Source organism: Onychomys torridus, chromosome 4 (genome assembly GCF_903995425.1).
Source record: "Onychomys torridus chromosome 4, mOncTor1.1, whole genome shotgun sequence".
Taxonomy (NCBI): Eukaryota; Metazoa; Chordata; class Mammalia; order Rodentia; family Cricetidae; genus Onychomys; species Onychomys torridus.
In genome coordinates, this window is record NC_050446.1 from 114,166,922 (window position 1) to 114,191,141 (window position 24,220).

At 40.9% G+C, this 24,220-nt stretch overlaps 1 protein-coding gene across 1 annotated transcript in view; it reads left to right on the top strand.

The window, feature by feature from the left end:
- Positions 1 to 7,238: 7,238 nt before the first annotated feature.
- The window catches only part of Ism1 (isthmin 1), a 79,001-nt gene continuing 62,019 nt past the window's right edge, over positions 7,239 to 24,220 (top strand). Inside the window, exon 1 of the mRNA XM_036185974.1 lies at positions 7,239 to 8,864. Coding sequence (XP_036041867.1) covers positions 8,727 to 8,864 — 138 coding nt within the window. The 5' untranslated portion in view covers positions 7,239 to 8,726. The remainder of the gene's footprint in view (positions 8,865 to 24,220) is intronic.

Here is a 24,220-nt window from a genome sequence, read left to right on the forward strand (position 1 = left end):
GATAGGAAAGGAAGCCAGACGTGAAAGAGTGCGCACTAGAATTCAATGTGGACTAACTGTTCAGTGGGCAAATCAAAAGCATGCTAATGGGAATCAGAATACAAGTAACATTTTGGTATCTGGTTCCGGAGAGTAGAACATTTACTCTCTGGATCTGAGCTGTGAGAATTCCAAGCTTCACACCAAGAACATACACTCTTTCTGTATAAGGGCCATGTTGAGAAATTTACTTTGAGAAGTAGGAAGAACATTAACCATTGGGTTCTTGTTCAGATATTGCCTCGAAGTCCCTGTACAGTGTTGAGGGTATCTATTTATTCTGTAGGCCTCATTTGTAAACTGACATCTCTACTCTGAAATTAAATTGTAACTCAATGGTATGCTTTCTTCAGAACCCAGACTTTTTCAGAAGTTTTAGAATGACACATGATATATAACACAAGTCCTACTTATGAAGTGCTTTCCCCCTCCAGCTGCAACATATTCCTGGTTTATTTTGCTTTCCAGATTTTGGACAGAAATAGTTATCACAAAACAAAAGCAATGAGAAAAACTCTGTAGTTCAGGTAAGAGATGTAAGTGAAGAAGCCAATGGAGGAACAACACCTACTATATTTCAACATTACACCAGAAATGTGACAAAGGCAGCCTCCCACTAAAGAAGAATCATCTCGATCCCTGCAGTAACCTAGTGCTATTTGTCACCACTCTGCTCCGGTTTTTCAGAGTCCTGACTTCCTCAGAGAAGAGTACTCCATGATCATTCAGAAGCCTGTACATTATGGCCTTTGTGGGTAAAGCAGAGAGAGCCATGGGTGTCCCCTCAGTCTTCACACACTGTGTGTATGATGGAGTACTGGGAAGCAGAGTCTCTAGAAGTCCAGGTGTCCAACAAACCCAGCAGCTGCCTTCAGGGGCGGAGTCCCTGGGAGCGCCTCAGATGGCGTGAATTTCTCACTTCAGAGCACTCTGCCCCCTTCTGAGTTCAAAGGAGAGACACAATGGAATAACATTTCAGCTGTTTTGTTTGTGTTTTCTTGAGGCCTTTGAGTTTACTCTTAAGGCTCATGTGAACTATGATTTCCAGAAGTTTTGTGAAAGTTGTGTCCTTTGACTAGATATCTAAATATCATCAACTATGTGTATTCAGAAGTGAAGGGAGCAAACTAGCCCCTTCCCTCATGGGCAGAGCATGGAGTACTACATCTAATAGAATCACGGAACTGTTAGACTTGTCCTCCATCTGGACATGACAGCAGAACTTCACAGTGGTCCTAGAGGAGACATCCTTAGTCCCAATTTACAGACAAGGAGACTGAAACTCTGAGAGGTAGAGTCCATCTGAACTCCTCTGTGATACAATGCCTTCAAGGCACCTAAGCTGAGTTGGTGTGACACACCAGTCTCTCACAACAGTAGCAGTCAAATGAAGTCACAAGACCCACTCAATGTGTGCTCTATTAAAAAAGTCTCACCCATTTGTTTGTGCACTTTTTATGACTACTTTCTCACGGAAACTGAAGCTGCCTGCATGTGTGACAGGAACCTTATGGGGGAAAAAAGGACCAAAATAATTGCCATTGAGTCATCTAAAGAAAAAGCCAGCCATCGTCCTCTTAGAGAACCTTGCTTCCTGCGTTAGTTAGTTCAGGTCACGCAAACATCTATAAAAAACTTCAAAATGTTAATGACTTAACACATTAAAAAGAGTTTACTTTTTATCACATGATAGTTCCAGGGTATCCTTCAGCAAATGTGGGGTTGGATGAAGTATCTGCTCCCAAGACCCAGGTTAATAGTGTTGTAAGATCACCTGGACAGGAACATGCAGCCAACTGACAAAGAAAAAGACCCCATGGAGCAGGGCTTTAAGACTGTATCTGAAAAGGGCATGCAGATCACCTCTAATCATCTTCTATTGGCCAGACCACAGTCACATGACTGCCTGTACCTAAGTGCAAAGGATATTGGGGAATGATGTCAATATATGCTAATGAAGAAGGGAATGAGGTTGTAGTGAACATGTAACAGCCTCTACCTCTGAGGAAGACTGGTTTTGACTTCTCTGACATGCTTTAAAGCCTGTATAAAACATGCACATTTATATTTTTCGTTCAGTTGAGCACTTATCTTTCTGACATATGTGTTAAATACGTACACATGAAATGCTATGGTGTTGTTAAGTTTGCTTGAAAACAATCTTAGGAAGTTTTTGAGAACTCAGTAGTACTTCCTTGTCCCCCAGTGGGTGCCTGAAACTGCAGACCATTGCCAAAGAATACACTTATGTTCACTCCTATACACTCATTCCTGTGTAAAAGCTCAAATGTATACATTAAAATTGGACAAGTATATAATATACTATTATAACATCATATGAACATAGTCTCTCAAAATATTTTATTTTACCTTACTCTGGGATGAGCCAGATGATACCATGCCTACCCAGTGAGATGAAGTCAGGTCAGAGACAAAAGCACTCTGACAGTGTGAGGCTTCTTCTGATATAACCAAACACAAACACTGGAATACCACGAGAGTGAGTCTGATAATTAGGAAGCCACTGTGTGACTGATGGGAAGCAGAACATACTGAGTGGGGTATATTGGAAGAAAATATGACCCATCCCAGCAAGGATGAAGGAGAACATTCATTCAGAGATTTCATCATGCTGCTCAGAATCACCCATAATTTGAAAATTCTTCAATATTTATTTCTGTAATTTATTAAGTTTTACTAACATTTTCAGACTATAGTTGACCTGGGATTATTAAAACTAGAGAAAAAAAAAAGAGAACTACTGTTTAGGTGAAAAACTATCTGTGACTTTTGATGAAGTCTGTGGAGATTATATGAAGATTTATTACATATATTTTTTCCCTTTGTTTTGCATATATTTATAAAATGTATATACTATATCATTTTTAGTAAAATTTAATATAAAAATATATAAACTTTCTACCATAAAAGACCATAAACCATGGTGTTACCAGTGATAATAACTACAGACACTGTGGCTTGATTGCTTTTACTTTCTTCAGGTATTCTAGCCACATACACAGACCTGCCATGTAAATGTAACTAATAATAAGTACAAAAATCCATGAGAGTGCATACAATAGACAGAAGAGGTAACCATATTAATATTCCAAACAGCAACAGAAGAGAGTCCAATAAGAGCTGGTTTATTAAGTAGAGTCAAAATAAGCACCAAACTTAGAATTTTCAACATCCTCAGCCATCAAGGAAATGCAAACCAAAACTACACCAAGACTGCCTCTCTCTCCGATCAGTCTCCAACCAGATTGGTGGCCAATAAGAAAACAAACAACAACATATATTGGCAGGGACCTAGAAAAATACAAATTAGTCAAATAAATAAGTCAGACCCTATAGAAATCAGTATGGGGGTGCTACAAAAAGTTAGACTAAAATTATCAGATGATCCAGATATAACATTCCTGGGCATATACCTGAAGATGTATACGTCAGCATATCATAAAAATCAGTGCAACCCATGCTTATTGCTGCGTTATTCACAACACCCAAGATATAGAACTAGCTTCAACAGATGAGTGGATTAAAAAAAACCCTGGAGATATATATATATGGCCATATATAGCCATATAATTGATAGAGAAGTAGACAAAACCCAGAGATTGTCATGCTAAGTGAAACAAGCCAGTCCTAGAAAGATATCTATTCCATTAAAGTGAAAGGAGTCCCATTAGAGATGTGGAAGGATAGGCTGGCTTGTTTTTGTAAAGTTTACATAAACTAAGATAATCTGGGAAGAGGGAATTTCATTTAAGAAATTGCCTTCATTAGATTGGCCTGTAGGCAAGACTTTGGGGCATTTTGTTGATAAGCAATTGATGTGAGATGGAATGAATGTGTAATGTGTGATGGGCCCAGCCCACTGTGGGTGGGAACACCCCTGGACAGGTGGTCCTGAGTTGCATAAGAAAGTAGGCTTTACAAACCAGTAAGCAGCACTCTTCCATGGTGTCTGCTTCAACTGCTGCATTGAGTTCCTGTTCTGTCTTTTTTCCCACAATAGATCTGAGCTGTAAGGTGACATAAGCCCTTTCCTCCTCAAGATGCTTTTGGTCATGTTGTTTATCTCAGCAATAGAAAACCTAGCTTGAATAGATATTAATATCAGGAATGAGGTCTTCCTCAAATAAGATTAAGTAAATACCTCACAGCCTCTTGGATTTCAGTTATTCTAGATGTAGTCAAGCTGACAACCAAAATTATTCATCAGAAGTTACAAAATCCCACTCTTCATCAGTCAGTGCCCTTACTTTTAACTGCTGACACCCACTGAGCCTGGGACTTGAATTTTCATTGTAATTCAGCCAACCTTATAATGACGGCTTGGCTTTGATTTTTGACAACTTGAGCTCCATGTCTGCTTGGCAAAAGATCCTCTTCCAGGGCACACATTTAGGCTGTTTATGTGCATCTGAAGCAAGTTAATTTTATCACAGGCTCGTTCTTTTACTTTGTCTCTTTATCCCAGAATGCTAGAAGATGCTCCTTTCCCCCTCCACACACACACACAATTTATCAATAACCGTATGCCTAGAATCACTAAATTCCTTGCTCCTCACAAGGGGTAAATACAGACCATCAAATGTGTTTATCTCAATGACTTCTTTAAATACATGAAATCTTGTGGATGAAAAAGAGAAAGGTCATTGTTTAATAATGATGCATTTGTGTGTCAAGTTAACAAGGAAGGCTCAGTTGTGGGGGGGTCAGTTTTGTGTCATCTTGACCCAAGCCAAGATCATCCAAGAAGAGGGAACTTTAGTTGAGAAAATGCCTCCATCAGACGAGCCTGCAGCCATGTCTCTGTGGAATTTTCTTCATTGCTAATTGATAAAGTGGGACCCAGACCACTTGGGCAGTACCATCCCTGGGCAAGTGAGCCTGTAATACATGAGACCTAGCTCAGCAAGCCAGAGGAAGCAAGCCAGTCAGCAGCACTTCCCCGTGACCTCTGCCTTAGTTCTTGCCTTGAGTTCCTGCCCCACCTTCCCTTTACTATGTACCTTGAACTGTAAGATTAAATAACTCTTTATTCCCCAAGTTGCTTTGGCCATGGGGCTTATCACAGCAGTAGAAACCTAACATTGGGAAAGAGGACAAAGGATAAGAAATGGTAACAAAAGGATTAAATATAATGAAAGTACATTATAAGCATGTGTGTAAGTGTCTTAATGAAGGCAACTAATACACTCTTTAAAAGATGGACATTGCTCTGTCCTCAATAAGACCTGTACTCAGTCTTAAAAATATTAGTGTTGATCAGGAAGGTGTCCCTGTGAGGACTGTAACTGTCTTGAGAGGTAATGATAGTTGTAAACATCATAAGGTCATGTGTATTTGAACAAAAAGGTCTATTTCTCACTCAAAGTCAAGTACAGATATTTCTAGTTCAATGGCTCTCTTCTGAACAACAATCTACATAAGGTCTCCTTCTGTCTCTTAGACCTGCCATGGCGAAAGGGAAGGCAGAGTGCATGTCAATAATCACTCGGGAGTCTTAGAACTAACAGGGCTCTCCTCTCCTACTTAGATCTAAATGTGGCTGGGAAAATGTCTTCTAGCTGTGAATTTAGGAAGAAGGAAAGAGTATACTGGCTTCGAGTGGACTCTAAAATGGTCTTCCACAAAGATAGTGCAATCCAAGTCTGCTGGGAAAACAGACAGGCTAAACAGACACATTCTGCTAGGGTATACAGTAATGCCAGTGATAAAGATGTGAATGCAGGGCCTTGGAGATTTTGAAGGATGTAGAATTGTTTTCAAACTGTCTGGAAGGATTTCAGAAATGTGCTTGAAACACAGTTTGTTGATGCATTATACACATGGCTCTCTTTTAATGTGAAAGCCAATGTTCCTAAGTCCCCAAAGCAGGGTGTTGCTGGTAGCTTTGTTTTGAGAATGCAACTGGTGTGTGCTTACCAGAGTACAAATTCATCTGGAATCGGGATCACCCAGATTGAAGGGACTTTAGTAGCATTTATTCACACATTTGATCAACATTTAATGAAGAATTCTGACCCCAAATCAATTTACATTCTAAAATGTTTTAGAAATTATAACCTTTTAATCTCCATGTATAATTTTATAAGAATTCACATTCCTTGCAAGAGTGTCTTTCCAGGTTTTTTTCCCCCCTTGAGTCATTTTTTCTTAGGAGAAAAAAAAAATTTAACTTTTGGATGAGAGGAAATGCAGTTGAGGCTCACATGTGGAGACTGTGTGAGAAAAAAATGACAGAATGCAGCATTCCTTCAGCCCTAATCTAGACCAGCCTGCCTTTAGCAACAGCAGTAATTTGTCCACAGCACCACCTGGAAAGGCCAGGCATGCAGCTATCCTTACACTACCTATGGCTATAGGACCGGAGTTTGCCATCTTAATTTATATATTCCACCTGTGTGCTGATTCTGCTGCCTGCTGCCCTTAAGTGAGTCTAATTAGAAAACACACAGGGGAATCCTTATGGGATTCCAAAGCTGCTATGATCCCCTTTGATCTCCCATCTGAACCACCAAGGTTTATTGTTTCAATTTCTTCCCTCAGCGCTCTGGTTGACAATTATTGGTATTTTAGAGCCTGGAGATAGCAAAGGGATGCCAGGCAGCCTAACAGTCGACAACAAGCACTTTGCCAGGAAGGGGGAAACCCACTCCCAAAGAAAAGGAAAAGATACCATCACGCACTTTATAAGTAGCTGCCAGTTTATTAATGAGTGCTGGGTATGGCTAGAATTTTAAAGATATTTCCAGCATTTTCAAAGAGGCAGATGGCCGGATACAAGCAGATGCAAACAGCATACTGAACCAACAGCTAAATTCTACAAAATGCTACGATGCCCCAAGGAATTTTTGGAGTGGCTAAAGAATTTGTCTTGAGGTTCCCAAAGTAAAGATTTAAGCTCTAAAGGTGGTCCGTTTCGTAGAAAGAGGTAGAAAAGACAAGAGCAGCGTCCCGGAGAAAGTTTTATTTATTTAATTTTATTCACTTAAGGAGAACCTGAAGGATTTTATCCGACGATGGTCCTGGGGTCCGGATGAGAAATGGAAATGTGTGGCAAGGGCTGTGGGAACGTGTGCTCACGCTTGACTAGGGCTGGGCTCACCGGGAGGGAAGGGCTGGGCTGGCGCTAGAGAGGAAGGAGGCGGAGGGAACACAGTATAAAAGTCTCGGCTTAACAGCGCGCCAGCCACTCGGAGCCACTTCGAGAAGGCTGGAGCCAGAGCCACGCCAGCCTGACCCAGTTCACTCTAGCGTTGGAGGCGAGGATCCCGCTCTCTCCTGGTCCATTGCCTAGCCGTCCGTCCGTCAGCCGCATCCCTTGCAAGGCATGAGTCGTTCGCCGGAGCCCGAGGCTGCAGCGCGGTCATGAGGCGGTGGCGCAATAGTAGCAGCAGCTGCGTTTCGGCAGCCCCCAAGTCCCCTCCAGGCGCGGCGCCCCCGGGATGAGCCCCCCAGACTCGAGCCTGCCAAGCTGAGAATTACCCAGCGCCCGGCTGACATCCGAGCGCCTTCACCTCGCACACGGGGTCCCTTGCAGCCTCCCACGCGACACCTGCGCGCTTAAATAGACGCGGGAACTGAATCCAACTCACCCATCTTCCTGATTCTCCAGGGTGCTGCGGGCGAGCGATCTTCGGCACCCAGTGATCAGCCAGCCTAGAGCCCATCAGCTAGTGTCAAGACCCTTCCGGACGGACGGGAAGACACTGTGCCACTCCCCCAAGCTCGCCTGCTCAAAGCCAAGGCGCACAGTGGCGTTGTAGACACCTGGTTTGCCGGGCCCCTCAGTTCTCCACTCCTACAACTCCAGCTCTACTTTGCCCATAAACTTTTCTCAGGTGGCCTAGGCGCTCCCCACTCGCCCGCAGCCCCAAGCACTAGCGCGAGCAGAGGGCTAGCCCCTCCGCCACAGCGACCTCGGCAGCGCACATTTAGCACAGCCGAGAAGGCGGACACAGGCGCCGGCGGGGCGCCCCCAGTTATCCTCAAACGGTGACAACCTCGGTGACCCGGAGCCAACCCATCCGGGGACTGGGCGTGCGGGGCTTCGAGGCTGGCTGCCCCGAGGAGCACGGAGTGAGGAAGGTGGTGGCTCTGAGGGTGAGTGGCTCAGGGCAGCAGGGGCGGGGGAGCCGAGAGTGGAGGTAACTTCGGGCGGCCGCTGAAGCCCTCCTCCTCCTTCTCCTCCACCTCTTCCCCGCGCTCCTCTGGCGGCGGTTCCCGCTCCAGCTGCGGCACCGCGGCCACATCTGGGGCTCCCATGTGCGCTCGGGGGCTCGGCTGCGTCCGCCCCGCCGCCGCCCCCGCATCTCCCTGCCCGCAGGGTGGACCCTGGCCTGGCCTGGGTCTCGGACAGTCCCGCGTCCCCACCGCCACCGCCGGACAGCGCCTGGGATTGCTCGGCCACCGGCTTGGACGTCCCCGGCCCCGCGGTGGCTCCGCTGTGGTGTGGGGGCGGCGGTGGCGGCTGCTCCTGTTCCCCGGGCCCCGCGCGCTCGGCCGAGCCCAGAGCCAACCCTGCGGGCCCGGGGAGCGGGGCCCCGGCGGGGGCCGAGGCGGGAGCAGCGCAGCCGGGCTCTGGGGCTCCGACTCCTCCTCCCCCGGCGCCGGCGCCGCCGCCGCCGCCGCCGCCCGCCGCGCGGGGTCCTAAAGCCGCGCGAGTCAAGAGGATGGTGCGCCTGGCCGCGGAACTGCTCCTGCTGCTGGGGCTCCTGCTGCTCACGCTGCATATCACGGTTCTGCGCGGATCCGGAGCCGCCGACCGGCCAGACGCGGCCGCGGGCAACGTCAGCGGGTCTCAGCTGCAGGTGAGTGCGCCGCCGGAGGGGGCGTGCGTGGTTGCGCGAAGCAGGGTGGCAGGCAAGGTCCGTGCCAGGAGGCGGGTCCTCCGTTCTACCAAAGAGCGCTTGTGCCTAGGCGACTCGGCTGAGGCAGAAGCGCCCTGGCTATATGATGAGGGAGTTGAGGCTATGTGTGGAGACCAGGCCTGCTGCAAGGTCTACTACCTAAAGCACTGCTCAGATCTGTCACAGGCTAGGCACCAGGAAGGGGTGTTAGGCTTGGGATGTGCACGGCTGGAGGATGCTTTTGCTTCTGAGTGCTTTCAGAGACTGAGTGACATGTCTGCAGGCAAGGAAGGATAGAGGTGAGGCGACAAGCCACAAAGAGGCCTTATAAGATAAATCTCCAAACTATATATTTAGGAGAAAGAACTCTGACGGGTGTGCAAGCAGTGGCAGAGGTCAAGACATAATTTCTGCAGTATAGCCAGACACCCCAACCTTGTCTGTGTGATTCCTTCACCTTCTGTGCCCCTTTATACAATGCAAAGGTCATAGTCAAGGCATTTGTGGAGATCTGGTCTGGAATTACTCGAGGCTTTTAAACTTGTAGCAGAGACTTCTTCCCAGAGACCACCCCCTTCGAAAGGTTCCTTTGGTAATAGGATTCCATTGATCCATTTCAGCTCCAAACAGGAAGAGTCCAGGCCTGAGGGCATATATTGGGTCTTGAGATGACAGATGAATTTTGCTGATTAAAGGTTGCCCACATGGGCTTTTCTGCTACGGCGTTGGAAAGCCCTTCTCATGATTCAAGGGATATGACAGGTGCAGACTGGAGAGCTAGTAGAAGTGAGCCAGGATTTTCTTTAAGACACAGCCAGAATTCTCTAGTCTCCAAAGAAATCAAGCCAGGCCTACTAAAACTATTCACTCTGTAATGTCGATATTTTTACATCTTTATGACGGTTTTGTTTGTTTGTTTGTTTGTTTGTTTGCAAAAAGAAAGAAAGAGAGAGCTGTTGTTGAGAGGAGCATTTATTTAAACGGCTCTATAGCAAGTATTTACTATGCTGCTGTTTTAAGACTGTTACAGGATTTAGCTCATTTAATCTCATCATAACCCTCATTTCAAGATTGTTAATCTCTCTGCCTTACAGATTATGAAACAAAAGTACAGAGAGATTAAGAAGCTTGTTAGAATTCTCACATTCCCACCTGTTGGTTAAAAGCCCATTATCTGTCATACTAAAGCAAGGTGACCCTTATAAATGCAATCCAGGCCTGCAAAAATACATGCCTCAAACTTAAATATTCTAGGAACCTTCTAAAAACACTCTGCTTTTGTAGAAGCCTCTCACATTACCCTTTGAGTAAACCTGTACAGTGACAGATATTTCCCCATGCCAAACACTGAAGGAGTAATTCTTAATATCTTCAAGACTTCTGGAAATGGTATTTTATATGTAATGCTTTCTTTCCTCATGGACTCATGAAAAGCTGTAAAAATGATGTTCTATGGAAAAGTAAATTTGGCAGATTTCTTTATGAGGTGCTTGCTATCATTAGAATAATCTCCGGTTGGCCTTTTCCACCCCAACAGTAAGTTAATGAGAGAAGCAGCTGGTGGAATTGGATGTGATTCTCAGAGGGCTTTTGCTGAAGAACAGCCCCCCAAAGGCAGAAGATTTAAAAAGAGTTCTGCTTCTAGGAATATCTGGGGTCCTAAGTAGCCGCTAATCCAGTAGCTTTGGTTTATCTTGCTAGAATGTTCAGTTACGGTGAGCATCCAAAGCTCCCACTTAACCAAGCCCAGTGATGACTTTAACAGCTTAGTTTGTAACTTTATTCTTTTTGTAATTTCTTCTTATAAAAGTTTTATATTCTTCCTGACCAGAGTTATTTCTTGGGCTCAAGGCAGTATGATTCAATGGACAGAGCCAACTAAACCTGCAAAAGACATTTATCGGCTCTCTGCCGGGTGCAAAAGAATGTGTTTGCTAGCAGCAGGTGTATTTGGAGACTAAACTGTGACTGCCAAATTCTTTCTGTTTTCTGAACATTTTGAATCCAATTTTAAACCCAGTCTACATCGTTTGGCTCTATGGTACCAAAGTCCTTCTTCGTTATCAGAAACGCAGTGGCTCCCAGGAGTTTGCCTCAACTGCACTGTATTTGGAATTATTTGAAAAGAGGCAAACCTTTATTTAAGACTTAGTGATTTGGATGGATCAAGGATATCCAATAAAAGTACTCAAAATACCAGCAATAGCTGGAGACTTCTTGAGCGTCTTTTATATATGACAAGCAATGCCCCTAGCACTTTACATGTATTAACTTCTCTAAGCTCAAAGAGAAGAACCTCAGGAACTAGGTACTGCCATCATCCCACTGTCAAAGTAGAGAAACTGAGGTTATGGAAGTCACTCCAAAGCTGAAGAGCTAAATTGCCCCTTAATTGGCTTTTCTTATTTTATAGTGTATAGATGTATGCCTTATATTTTGTATGTTGTATTTCAAATTATATATCAATATTCCAAGTTCTTGGTAAACTCATAATACTGGCTACAAAAGTGGGACAACTTTTAAACAAGTTACATTTTCAAATGTACATGTATAGTCTTACTGTACCAACTACCAATATATACATCTGTACTTATGTCTGTATGTAAACACACTTAGGAATTGTCAACAGGATTTCTTTGGTAGTTCCAGGGCATTCAGAGAAATGGAATCAGGGGCAGGGGGTGTTTTGTTTTTTCTTTTGTGACTCTTCCATCACTACAGGTTATGCTGCTATGATGTAGCAATAAAATGTTTTGAGCACACAATGTCTCTCTGTTGGTTAGTAAGTCATAAAATATCCAGTAAGAAAACCTTGATTGTCATCACCAGCTGTATAAAAATTCATGGAACTGCCAAGTTTTTTGTTTGTTTGTTTGTGTTTGTTTTTTTGTTTTTTTTACTTTTGACTGACATCTTATGTTTCGCTAGCATAACTTTATCTAACGCTGGTCAGATTCTCTGATTAGTTTTTTTCATATGCCTTTAATTAAATGATATGAGGAAACAATTGCATATAATAAAAGCAGTCTGGAAGACTGAACATTTCAAAATATAGGCTCCACAGACAATAACAATTATAATCAAAATAATGCTATCTCCTTTTTAAATGGAATTCTCATGTACCTTCTAATAAATCTCACTCAAATTTAAAATTGTGATTTTTAGTAGTAAAACCCAACCTCATTAAAGCAGTGAGATTTAAGCAAGTTTAATAAAATGCCAAATTGGATATTTTTACAATAGCATGAAAGGAAACCGAACTCTGAACTTCAATGAAAAGATTTTGTTCTTGATCTGTCATCTTTACGAGCAAGCATGCTGCCTCTTTATTCGCCTGTTGCCTTCAATAAAACAGCACAGCTTCGTGTACTCCCAGCTTCATCCGGGCCATTCAGCACTGGAAGAAAAACCACTATTAAATGAAGCTCCTCACAGGGACTCCAGGGGATTGACAATCATCTCCTTATCCTCGGTGAACACCCAAAACTCCAGATAGTGCCAAACCCTGCAAGCACCATTCCCCTGTACACACACACTATGATCACTATGATAAAGAACAAAAACTTTCCGTAAGATAGATTTCATCACAGTGTGCCATTTAAAACTTACATATTATCTATTTCTGAAATATTCCATTTAGTATTTTTAGACTATAGTTGATGGCTAGTGACTAAAGCCCAGGGAGTGAAATGACAGACAAAGGACTGGTCCATTCCACAGACAAAGATGTGGAGAACCAAAGAGATTGATATAACTTGCTCAAAGCTACACAGCTGGGGTGGGGGAAGGGCAGGTCCAGGACTTGGACTGAGACAGGCTGACTGTAGAGTCCAAGCTCTTGTTCCCTTCTGTCAACAAGATTCCTCCAGCTTTGATTCAAGTTAATAGGCATTTATGTTTCTTGCTTCCCAACTTGCATGCCCACTTTCCAGTCAGGCAATTACTCTCATCACTGGAACCCTTTCTATGTGATGGATAATTGTCCCACTTCCCTACTGCTGGAAACAAACCACTCCACACTTTAGTGGCGTAAATGCAGCCATAGTTTTAGATGCTCATGAGCCTGTAGGGCAGCATCTAGCTCCAGGCTCAGTTGGGCGGGTTCTTCTGTTCATCTCTCCTTAAATTATTCATGTATTTTAAGCCTTCTGTTGTTATAATGTGGATGAGGTAGTGTTAGTAACCTCATTCATAAGTTGGATGGTTGTTGCTTATTATCGCCCACCTGTTTTCTCCACATACCTTCTCACCTTTATCTCCGCATGGTAGGCTCAGAGCAGCAAACAAATGAAAGCAGGTGTAAGACCCCTTAACAATCTTTCACATCTTGGGATCAGCTTTGGTTCTCAAGGACAGGATACAGGTTCTGGTTCTAGCTGGGGTAGCCACCAAGTTACATTACAAAGGCCTGTGTGAATCTTAAGGAATTCTTGCAAATACAACCTTGATCTTTTGTTTTATGGGTTTTGTCAATGTCTTGGTCAACTTGCTTTGTTTGTGCTACTTTGGGCCATGTAGTAGCTGGCTATCTAAAATGTATTCAATTCCCAATCTTTTCCCTAATGGCCTTTTGTTAAGGATTATAAAAACCTTTAAAATACATTCTGTTCAAATATGTTTATAGCTAAACTGTTCTAGAACAGCAATCTACTTTGAAGTTATTTCTGGGTTTTAAATATATAACTATTTTTTTTCCTGCCTAAGGGAATAACCAGTTGTCTTGTCAAACTTGTTACATGCTCCACTTTGTCATATATTAAGCTTTTCACATATGTAAGTCTGTTTTGTCACACATCTATTCATGCACATTTATTACTGTGTTTTGTGTAATGTATGTATGTAATATGTTTTAATAGTATTAATATCCTGTTTTGTTTTGTTTTGTTTCGAGTATATGGGTCAGTAACATAACTCAGAAGGTAAAGGCTTTTGTCGCCAAGCACAAGGATCTCTGAGGATATTAGTTCACCTCAGGGACTCACATTTTGGAAGTTGAAAACCATCTTCCCATAAGTTGCCCTCTGACCTCCAAAAGTACACTGTGGTGTGTGAGTTCACACCTACACACACACACACACACACACACACACACACACACACACACAAACTCACATACACATTCACACATGCTTTCTCACACACACACTCACTCACACACACACACACACACATACAAACATCAATCAATGTTAGTAACAATTCTTGAAAAATCTATATTAAATACATCCCAGTAAACTTTATAGATTTGTTTTGCTATAAATTACTAAAATTTTAATGAGAATTATTTTAAATGTCTTCCTGCCTTTACCTCTCCTGTCAAGGACAAATAGAGGCGTCTGTTTCTTGAGAAAGGTTTTATGTTGTTTTTTTTTTTTTAACAAAACTGATTTTTTAATTGAAAATAATTTTTTCCATACAATATATTCTGACCATGGCTTCCCCTCTCCACCTCCCCACTCATCCAACTCTGTTACTTCTTTCTCTCTCTTTAGGAAACAAGCAAAAAAAAAAATTTTTTTTAATATAGGTTACTTTCTAGGTTTGAGTGCTTTTGAAAATAGGTATTCTTTTTTTGTTATGTTCATCAATTTTGTTCTGGAATCTAGAAAAGCGACACTTAGCAACACCTGCTTGCAGTGTTAGTTTGCCCTTAGTGTCTGTATGGGAGCTGGCATTACACTTCAGTAGTATGTTATACACTCATGGCAAGGATTCAACTTTCTTTCTTTTTTTTTTTTTCACTAGCACTTTAAATAAAAAAAATTGAATGTCAAGCAAAATAATATTAAAATCCTCTTGTCTTGCTATCTCCTTGATTGGAATCTCTGATTCAGAGTCTAGGTGATTCCACTGTCAGTGGCCTATTTAAATTACGTAATATTTCTTTAGTTGGTTGTAGTCATTTATGTTTCTGAGAAAAATCATACATTCTCAACTGAATTTTCATTTTAATAGTGTAAGATTTGCACATAATTATGTATTTACCACTGCTCTATATTCTTTGTAGTCTATACTTGCACATATAATATATAAAGTCTTATATAATAAGACCTATAGGGTCAAGGTTGTTAATTGGATTATATAAGCCTCCATACCTTGATTTATCTGATGACTCCTGAAACAAACTTATTATGGTCTTACCCTGCCATTGTACCTTTTTTGCTTCTTGTTACTATCATTATGTACATTTTAAAATTTATATTTCTATAATCCATAGTGTTAAAACATAAATGTCTTTGAGGTGTTGTCATTTTATTGAGGTGAGACATTCCATTAATCTCTTGTACTACATGTATATTAAATTTTGTTGTTTTTTAAGTTGTTACTCTGAATCCGTTTTGGGATGGGGGGCACTTATTTGTGTATAGTTTTCAACCTTTAGTTTCAAGCTTTTCTGTTTTCAAAATTGTGAATATCTGATACTAATGAGCTCTGCCTCAATTTTTTTTATCTATGAAATCAATGAATATTAACCACTTATAATTACTTTATTACTGATAAATTTGAAGATATATTTTCCAAGGTGTTTGTTGTCATTAAATTTCTGATTGTTTCTTTGTGCCCATCATCAACTTATCTATAGCAAGAGAGCTAACCTCTCTATAACTATAACCTAGTGTCATTTGAGGGCTAGCAAAGTGCTTTATCAGAGATTGGAGCTTAACACAGCATTCAATTTTATTTATTTTGTTCGCTTTCCATCAAATTATGGAAGCAATGTGTCCTATTGCTATTCCTTTAAAAAAAACTTAAAACCATAATTTTGCTCACATATTTCTATCAATGCTGAAAATCAGTCAGTACGTGTAATTTATATCCCCATATGAAACAGGATTCTGACTCTTTTTCTGTCTTGTCTGTAGATTGTCTCTAGATTTCTTTAAATTATATTTTGTGAACTTTTAGTATTGGAATTTTCCTTTTTTCTTTTTCTTTTCGCCCTTTTATTATGCATAGTGATCAGTTGTTACCAGTTTTATTATGTTCTCAAGAATCATTTTGCTTTAATGGCAAAATGTCTCATTCTTTATCTGTAGCTTTGTAGCTCTCATATTTTCACCTTTTATGTTGCTGAATATATTCTTGAAAAAGTGTTTTTATAAACAGCTTATCAACTACAAAAGTCTCCAAGAACTTACATTTTTCAGACACCTTTATTTGGTTCTTATATGTGATGCCAACTTGGCAGCTGACTGAGTTATATTGTTTATTCTCAGAATTTTGAAGTTATTATTCACTTTATTACATTATTTTATGTTTCACAGGAAATTTTAATAGAACTTCTTAGCATTTGGCTTTTGAAACATACTAGGCAAGGGACCTAGTATTGTAACAAACCCCTGACCCCCTAAAAACAAAGTTGAAGCTTTTAAGATTTTTCTCTTTACTCATAATGTTCATAAATTTCATCAGGTTGTGCTTAGAGTCAGGATTGGCTCTGAGTCCTTTTCAGCACATGGTGTATGAACCCTTTCCATGTGAAGCCCCAAGCTGGTGCTCTGTTCAGAAATTTTTCTTTGTTTTTTACCAGTATCCATATACTGTTCTTCTGGGACTCTTATCCAAGTACGAAGCTAGTATTGAGATTTCAAGGTCTGTCTTCAGTGTTTCCTTTTCCTCCCATACTCTTCGTTTGTTTTGAAAACATACTTTACATCCTGGCTGTGTCTTCTTAGGTGATTTATCCAGCAGCTGCTCATACTTGAGCTACTGTAGTGTAGGTCGGATGGAAATGTCACATCCAGGCACTCTGAACCCCAGGACTGAAGGAAGCAGTCCTTGGGATCTTCCCAAAATCTACAGCTCCTTCTCATCTTACTTCATCCTCTCCCACCTCTCCACTTCCTTTCTCTTCATTGCCTTCCTTCCCCATTCTTTCCTTTGTTTCTACCTCTCCCTTCTCCTTTCTCTCTAAATTTAAAGTCTTTAAACAACATATGGTTTACAGGCAATAAAGTGGATGAATTCCAAGAGTTCCACTGCACTTTTGGTAGCTGTATGAGGCCATAGCATCCCCCATCACCCTAGAAGGCTTTCAAGTGACTGTATATTAGTAAACAGTTCATCCTTTCCTGATGCCCACCAGGACAGATTAGCTTTGCCTGCCCCAGTGCTCACACACATAGAATTGCACTGTGTACATTTTTCCATATATTTGTTATTTTTTACTTAATGTACTATTTTTGAGATTCTTTGAAAAAGTGTATCAGTAGATTGCCCTTCTTTCATGCTGACTGATATTCCATCCTGTAACCATTCCATGATTTTGTTTATCCACTCCCCATCAATGGATATTTGGAAAGCTTTGTATAGTGTAGGTAAGATCATGTGACTACCACAGGTCCTTTTATAAACAAATGTTTTCATTTCTTGTGAGTGGACATCTAGTAATTAAAATTAAGTTGTTCTTTATACTACTAAGGAAATTTTTCTCAAGGACAAAGTTTTCTGAAGACTGATCTTCTATACTCTCAACCCTGAAATATCTAACTTCTGATTGGTTGTCATTGTATTATGTCTATTAGAAGCCTGTTCCCCCTCCCAGATGATTTTCCTATTTCTTATGACAACTCATAATTTAAAGAAGAAAAGAGGTGAACAAAGTTGCTTTGTTGGTCATGTTGAACTGAAACCCTATAATTTTATTTCTTTATTTTAAAAAAAAACTCTACTACTTATGCAAGCTCTTAATCATTTCCTTCAAGCCATGCTCTTACAAAGTATATTTGGGATAGAGGGATGTCCTGAGAATTGTCTGTTATTAAAGATTACATCTGGGGTGTCAAAACCTCCAAATGGACCCCAAAATACCTATGTGTCATTCAAATATTTTTTTATCCTCATCTTCAGAATGTTCCTACTTTGATATGCCTTTAAGTCCCTTGAGCCATAATATAATTCTTTGTTCATTTTTATCTCCCCAGTGTTCATAGGCAGGTGCCTGCTCTCTTTCCAAGAAATGTTGCACAGGTTTGAAGATTATTGTGTAACAGTCCTCTCTCTGTTCTGATTTCAGTTATCCATTTCCTTAGCATATTTTCTTTGGGTTTGTTTTACAATATTTCAGTGCTTTCTTTGGTTATATTTTTCCTTTCAGCTTCTAAGATCATTCTTCTCTTGCAACCAACCCCTGGTTCATCATTTGGTAACTTAGATTGGTGGAGACAAAGTCCCTTTCTTCAATTACAGTAAAGAATCTGTATTAGTCAGCATTCTCTAGAATCTTTGGTGTTAGGGGGGAGGAGGTTGGATAAGCCCTTCACAGGAGTTACCTAAGACCATTGGAAAACACAAATATTTCCATTACAATTCATAACAATAGCAAAATTACAGTTATGAAGTAGCAACAAAAATAAATTGATGGTTGGGGGGTCACCACAACATGAGGAACTGTATTAAAGGGTCACAGCATTTGGAAGATTGATAACCATGGTTTAGAGGAACAAAACTGATAGAATGGAATATACATATATGTGATACACACACACACACACACACACACACACACACATATATATATATATATATATATATATATATATAAAATCTTACCTCAAATGATCCAAGTAATTAAAAATCTCTCAGAGGTGTTCCCAGCAACTTGGATTTTTAGTTAATTACAGATATAGTCATGTTGACAACCAAGAATAACCATCACATTCATCCTGCTCCTTTGCCCCCAAACAAATTATTTAGGGGCTAAGCCAACAGTGTCTGGTTAATCTTGTATTACATTCCATGAGTTCAAAGAAATGACAAAGGAGTATGTTGTTGGAGGGAAAATAGTCTCATTTTGCATCTTTTAAAGCCTTATGTATGAAGTTCAATCAAAGCTGTGGGCATGAAATACATTAAATCGTTTTCTGGGGTGGAAATAAGGCTCAGCAGTTAAGAGCACTTGCTGCTCTTGCAGAGGACCTGGGTTTGGTTCCCAGCACCCATGTGGTAGCTCACAGACATTTGTAAGTCCAGTTCTAAGGAATCTGACACTCTCTTCTGGCCTCCATGGGCACCAGGGCACCCACATGGAGCACATACGTACATGCAGGTAAAACACTCAGGTGCATAAAAGAAAAAAAGAAATTCAACTTGTTGTCTTCTGTGTATATTAGTCAAGAAGTAAGATCAAGTACCATGCCAATCAAGCCAACATGTTAATGTCCTTCATTCCTTAGTGCTGAGCACTACTGTCCATGCTAGCTACTTTCTAGTATTATTCTCTTATACTCCTTCCCTTCCCTTTCTGCCTTTCCCTGTTCTTCTAGGAATTCTGGGAGTCTTGTCTGGGAGGTATCTCAGGTTTGCTTTTGGAAGACCTAAAACTAAGTGACATATTTTACACCTAAACTTTAGTCACTGGGATGACTTCCTGTCTTGATAACTCCAGAGTAGAACACCATTGGGAAGACAGACCAGAGCTTCCATGAGATACCTCCGTTTGTTGTCAGTAACAACAATAAAGACTATAAGCCTCAGAAAGGGCTGTGCTATGGGCAGTAACAGTAGCCAATGCCTCATACCTTCCCACAGATAGGAAAATTCATGGGTAACAAAGATCAGAATTAGGTAAAGACTACAAATTCCTGGTGCTCAGGAATATGACTTGCCCCCCTTTCCATTGGAAAATTAACCCCTGTCGTCACTTACTATTTTAAATGAGCGGATGAATGACTATGGGAACTCCTCAGAATTCTGTATGGTTGTCATCTAATGCCTGAGACAGCAGGGCAGCGCACCTTGATAAATAACATCAACTCCCCAAACATAGACCAGCAGATGCCACTGAAAGTTATTACTGTAAACTTAGCAGAAGTGAAAACAGAGGGTTAGCGACTCCTTCTTCCTGTTGGCGTTGGCCTTTGCCCATCGTAGTAAAGCAAATCATCTTGCATACAGTGCTCTCTGTGATTAACATCCCTCTGTGAGAAAGCCGCATTCCTATTCTTCCTGGAAGACACACTAAAGCAGGGTCCCTGAAACTGAACAATTTAGAGCAATCCAGTCCCCAGGTATTCAACAGCAGTGACCTGGGAAAAAAAGAATATAGAAATAGAAGGCAATAGGCCAGGCCATTTCCTGATGGATACCACATATCTATTTTCAAGCAACAAAGTATGGCCAGGATGTACATGAAGGATCTAGTAATCTGGAAATAATGCCATGCTCACCCCATACATTAACTTCTACAGCATCCAAATAAAATACTCATGTCGATAAGAATGATTCACACACACACACACACACACACACACACACACACACACACACACAAACTTCATACTTTGGAAATGATAATGAAAGGAAGGGATATAGTCATTTATTACTTTCTAAAATACAACCTTTTGAGACATAATTGATAAGTGATGGACTATATAGCTTTAACATGACTATTTTGACAACATAGACACCTGTGAGAACATCACCATCACTAAGGTAGTAAATTTCCAGACATTTCTTTGTGGCCCTTTATGATATCTAGAAAGCTCTAGGCAGCCACTAAAATGCCTTCTACCGCTATAGACTTGTTTTGTATTTCCTGGATTCTTTGTTAGTTTATTCATACACATGATATGGCTTCTTTACTCACATAAGAATTTGACAATTATACTTGGTCCTTATTACTATAAATTAGTATTCAATTGTATGGCTCCATCTACAGTATGTAATCCATTGGCCTACTGAAAAACATTAAGTTGTTTCCTATTTGGGAACTTTAAAATGGAAATACTGTGAACATTTCTGTAAACATATGCTTTCATTTCTGTTGGGTATATATTTAGTTGCAAAATGGTTGGGTCATATGGATGTTGCATGTTTCACTTATTAAGAAATCATGGCAATATTTTTAATGCACTTACATAATGTGCTTAAGATTCACAACAATCCTGTGGCACCTTTGAAGAACTTCACAGAGTTTGGAAGTTGAATTCCAGGAAGATATTTTCCTCAATTAAAATATCAGTATTTGACCTCCAATATATTGTAAGAATCTGAAGGAGAGAAAAAAAAATCCTATATCCAAGGAAAGAGTTTTCCTTTCCTTTCAGGACAACCAAAGTGCAAAATCCTATATGGCTCAGTTGCCTGGGTGACATAATGACAGTGATGTGTTGGTCACTGTGGAGTGAGGATGGGAACAAAAGGTAGGTGATAGAGCAGAAAACAGATTAAAAATTTGGTCAAGCTTCCTGTGTGTTTGCTACTGTCCAATGTGCCTTCTTCATCAACTTCCCCATTTCCTGTTTGACAGCTAATTGAGAAAACCAGGGGAAGGCTTTTCTATCTCAACTGAGTTGTGACTTAAAGTCCAGAATGGGTTATGAGCTCAGAATGAATTGTCAGCCAGATGGATTACTATGAAGCTTTAAATTCCAAGAATTTAAAGACAGACAATCTCAAAAGACAGACTGAGGAAATATTAACATGGGCTCATCTTCTGGCCAAGATACATGTCAGAGCAGTGTGGAGTGTGTCAGACTCCCACAGGATTCTGATTATGAGGGCAAGGATTGCCCTTTTACACCAAAGGTGACCCATCTACTGTTTGAGTGTTCACTAAATGCAGTCATGGCCCAAAAGCCCACAGGAGAAACTCAAGATGACTTTGTAGCTCTTGTACCCAGAATACTGTGGACCAGCAGCACTAGCATCTCCTTGTGTCCACCCCAGAATCATTGAATCAGAACCTATATTTTGACAAAGTTCTCAGCTTAATCACAGGCAGATAACAACTCAAGAAGCACTCACTAGTCCAGAGGTGTGTTTCTGAACACCCAGAAAGCAGTTAACATAGCTTCTATATTATTCGGTTAACCCCTAATAATTTTACAGGATTAATTGCACATAAAACTCAGTAGCCTATAACAATTAACATGCACCTGCACCTTCATTGGCCAGTGAGTCAGCTAGAGTTCAGGCCTGGGCAAGTACCCCAACAATTCTTGCCTTGGGTTTGCATTTGCTCCATGATTCTTACATTTCTCTGGGCCTGGCAGGCTTCCTGCTAAACCTTTATCTCATGGTGATAAGAATGTACAGAAAGGTAAAATTAGGCATGTGTGTGGAACACAGTTTAGCCCCTTGCTCAAACTACATCTGTTAATATCTCATCAACCAAGTCAAGTCACAAGGTCCAACAGAGTGGCTGCTTCTTGTTCTGTTTCTTAAGAGTATGTCTAAAGCAAAAGCATTTGCCTCTGCTTCCCATTCAGTAAAAATGAACAAAATGTCTACATCACTGGGAATTTATAATGTTGTAATGACTTTAATATCACAGAGTAAAGTTTTAGCATAGGTAGTAGTACTGAGAATTCTGTGACCTTGGACAAATCACATCAAGTCTCTGAACTTCATTTTCTAATTGGGAAATAGGCAATCTGGTGGGGAGATAGAGCTCTATTAATCTGTGATCTTGACTTTCAAAACCAGTGGTGGTGATAATGATGATATGAAAGGTAACACACACTGTGGCAGACATTGCCATTGGTACTAAATGTGTATATATATTCCCTTAGTTTCCTGTGAAAATTGTCCCCATTTTGTAGTTGAAGAAACTGAGGATGGGCAATGTTATAACATCAAGATTTACCAGTGTGTTCTTGTGAGCATTTCATACAGAGGTAAACACTTTGTGGAGTTAATATGGCCCAGGCTGGTCTGTGTAGCTGCCCTTCTATTGGAAAGGCTCACCATAAGCCTCACATCAGTGTTGATGCTTCTGTTGTATCCTATGGGTTATAAAAAGGAAGAAACAAGGAAATTTCCCTTTCTGCCATGTATACACAAGTATAGTTTCCAGTGAGCCCAGACATCTTTCAAGGATGTAGAGTAAGGCTACTCAGTGTGGCTTTGGGGCAAGAATGAAAGGGAACAGAAGGATAAGACCCCAAAGGTCCATTCCCTGAGAAATTAGGCATGAGATAGCCTGGAGCAGAGCTGGAATTGATGTTTCCTCTCATAGTTTGCTCTGTCAGCACAGTATCACACCCCAGTGAGTGTTGTTTCTGAATCAAGGTATGCATACATGTCCACCTCTTTCCAGCTTCCTTTATAATAGTTGCCCTTTCTGTGCTTAAACATAGTGTGCTGCAGGATGAGAATGGTGCCCTCAAATATGTTATTCATTACTCATAGAACTTTAGCAATTTAAGCCTGAAACCACTTTCCCTGATGAAGGGGCACCCTCACCTACCTTCCCTTTCTTGACATAACAAGAGAAACAGGACATGCCTGGGGGCAGGCGTTCCATCAACTCTGTGAGCATATAGTCAACTTCTTAATTACTGGTACTGCCCAGAAGGATTCCTTCTTCTGATGAATCATTTTCCTTTTCTTCAGTATGTCACAAGTTCACCTTCTCATGGTCTTTTTGGGAGCAAATGACCAAGATTTTAAAACGTTCTCTCTACCCAATGTCCTATTTCACATCATTCTCCACATCTCCCTTTTGTTACCCTGACCTTCAGTTTCACAGAAGAAATAGGAGCTATTGGTTTGCGACTCTCATATTCCCATCATGTATTCACACTTTCATCTGTACAGTTCATCTTTCCAACAGCTACCTAAATGAGCTTTCATGCTTCTATCAAAGGCCAATTCCAAAAGCCAAAGTAAAATCCACTTGTCACACTCAAGCTCAAGCCTTCATGAAGGCTTTTTTTTTTAATCAACATTACAGTTTAAATATCTCTTGCAACTGGACTTTCTCACCAGCATCCAAAATGGCCTGGTATTTCTTATCTGAAGTGAATCATTAAACTCATAGGACCCATATTCACATCTCTCCTTCAAGGCAAAAATTTCCTGTCTTACTTATGTTTTCTATCTCCACTTTCTCCTCACAATTCCTTTTTCTAGTATACACTACAAGTCCTCATTTAATGTCCTTGGAATTCCCCTCAGTAGCAACCAGTATATTTCCCATTTGCACACACATTTCTCTGTCTTCCTCTTTGTTGTGACAGTAGCATTGGGTAGGTTATCGGACCTTTCTCCTTTAGACATACTCCTCTCCTGGTTCCTATGATCTCACAACTCTTTGAATCCACCCACCATTTTGGCCACAACACTTCAGTCTCGGTTCTTGGTCCACCTAAACACTCCTTTCTCTTATCTTTACTTAGACATCCCATTGGCATCTCATACTACAAGAGTTCAGTATAAATCTGCTCTCTGAAGTTCAGTCATCTGCATGCCTTTCTGTGTCCATCCTAGAACTGTGTCTTGTGCCCATTCTATGCTCTCCACTCCATATCACATCATCTATTACCTGGGTTTACAAAACTTTCTACAATGTCTCTGCTCTTCCTTTCCTTTCT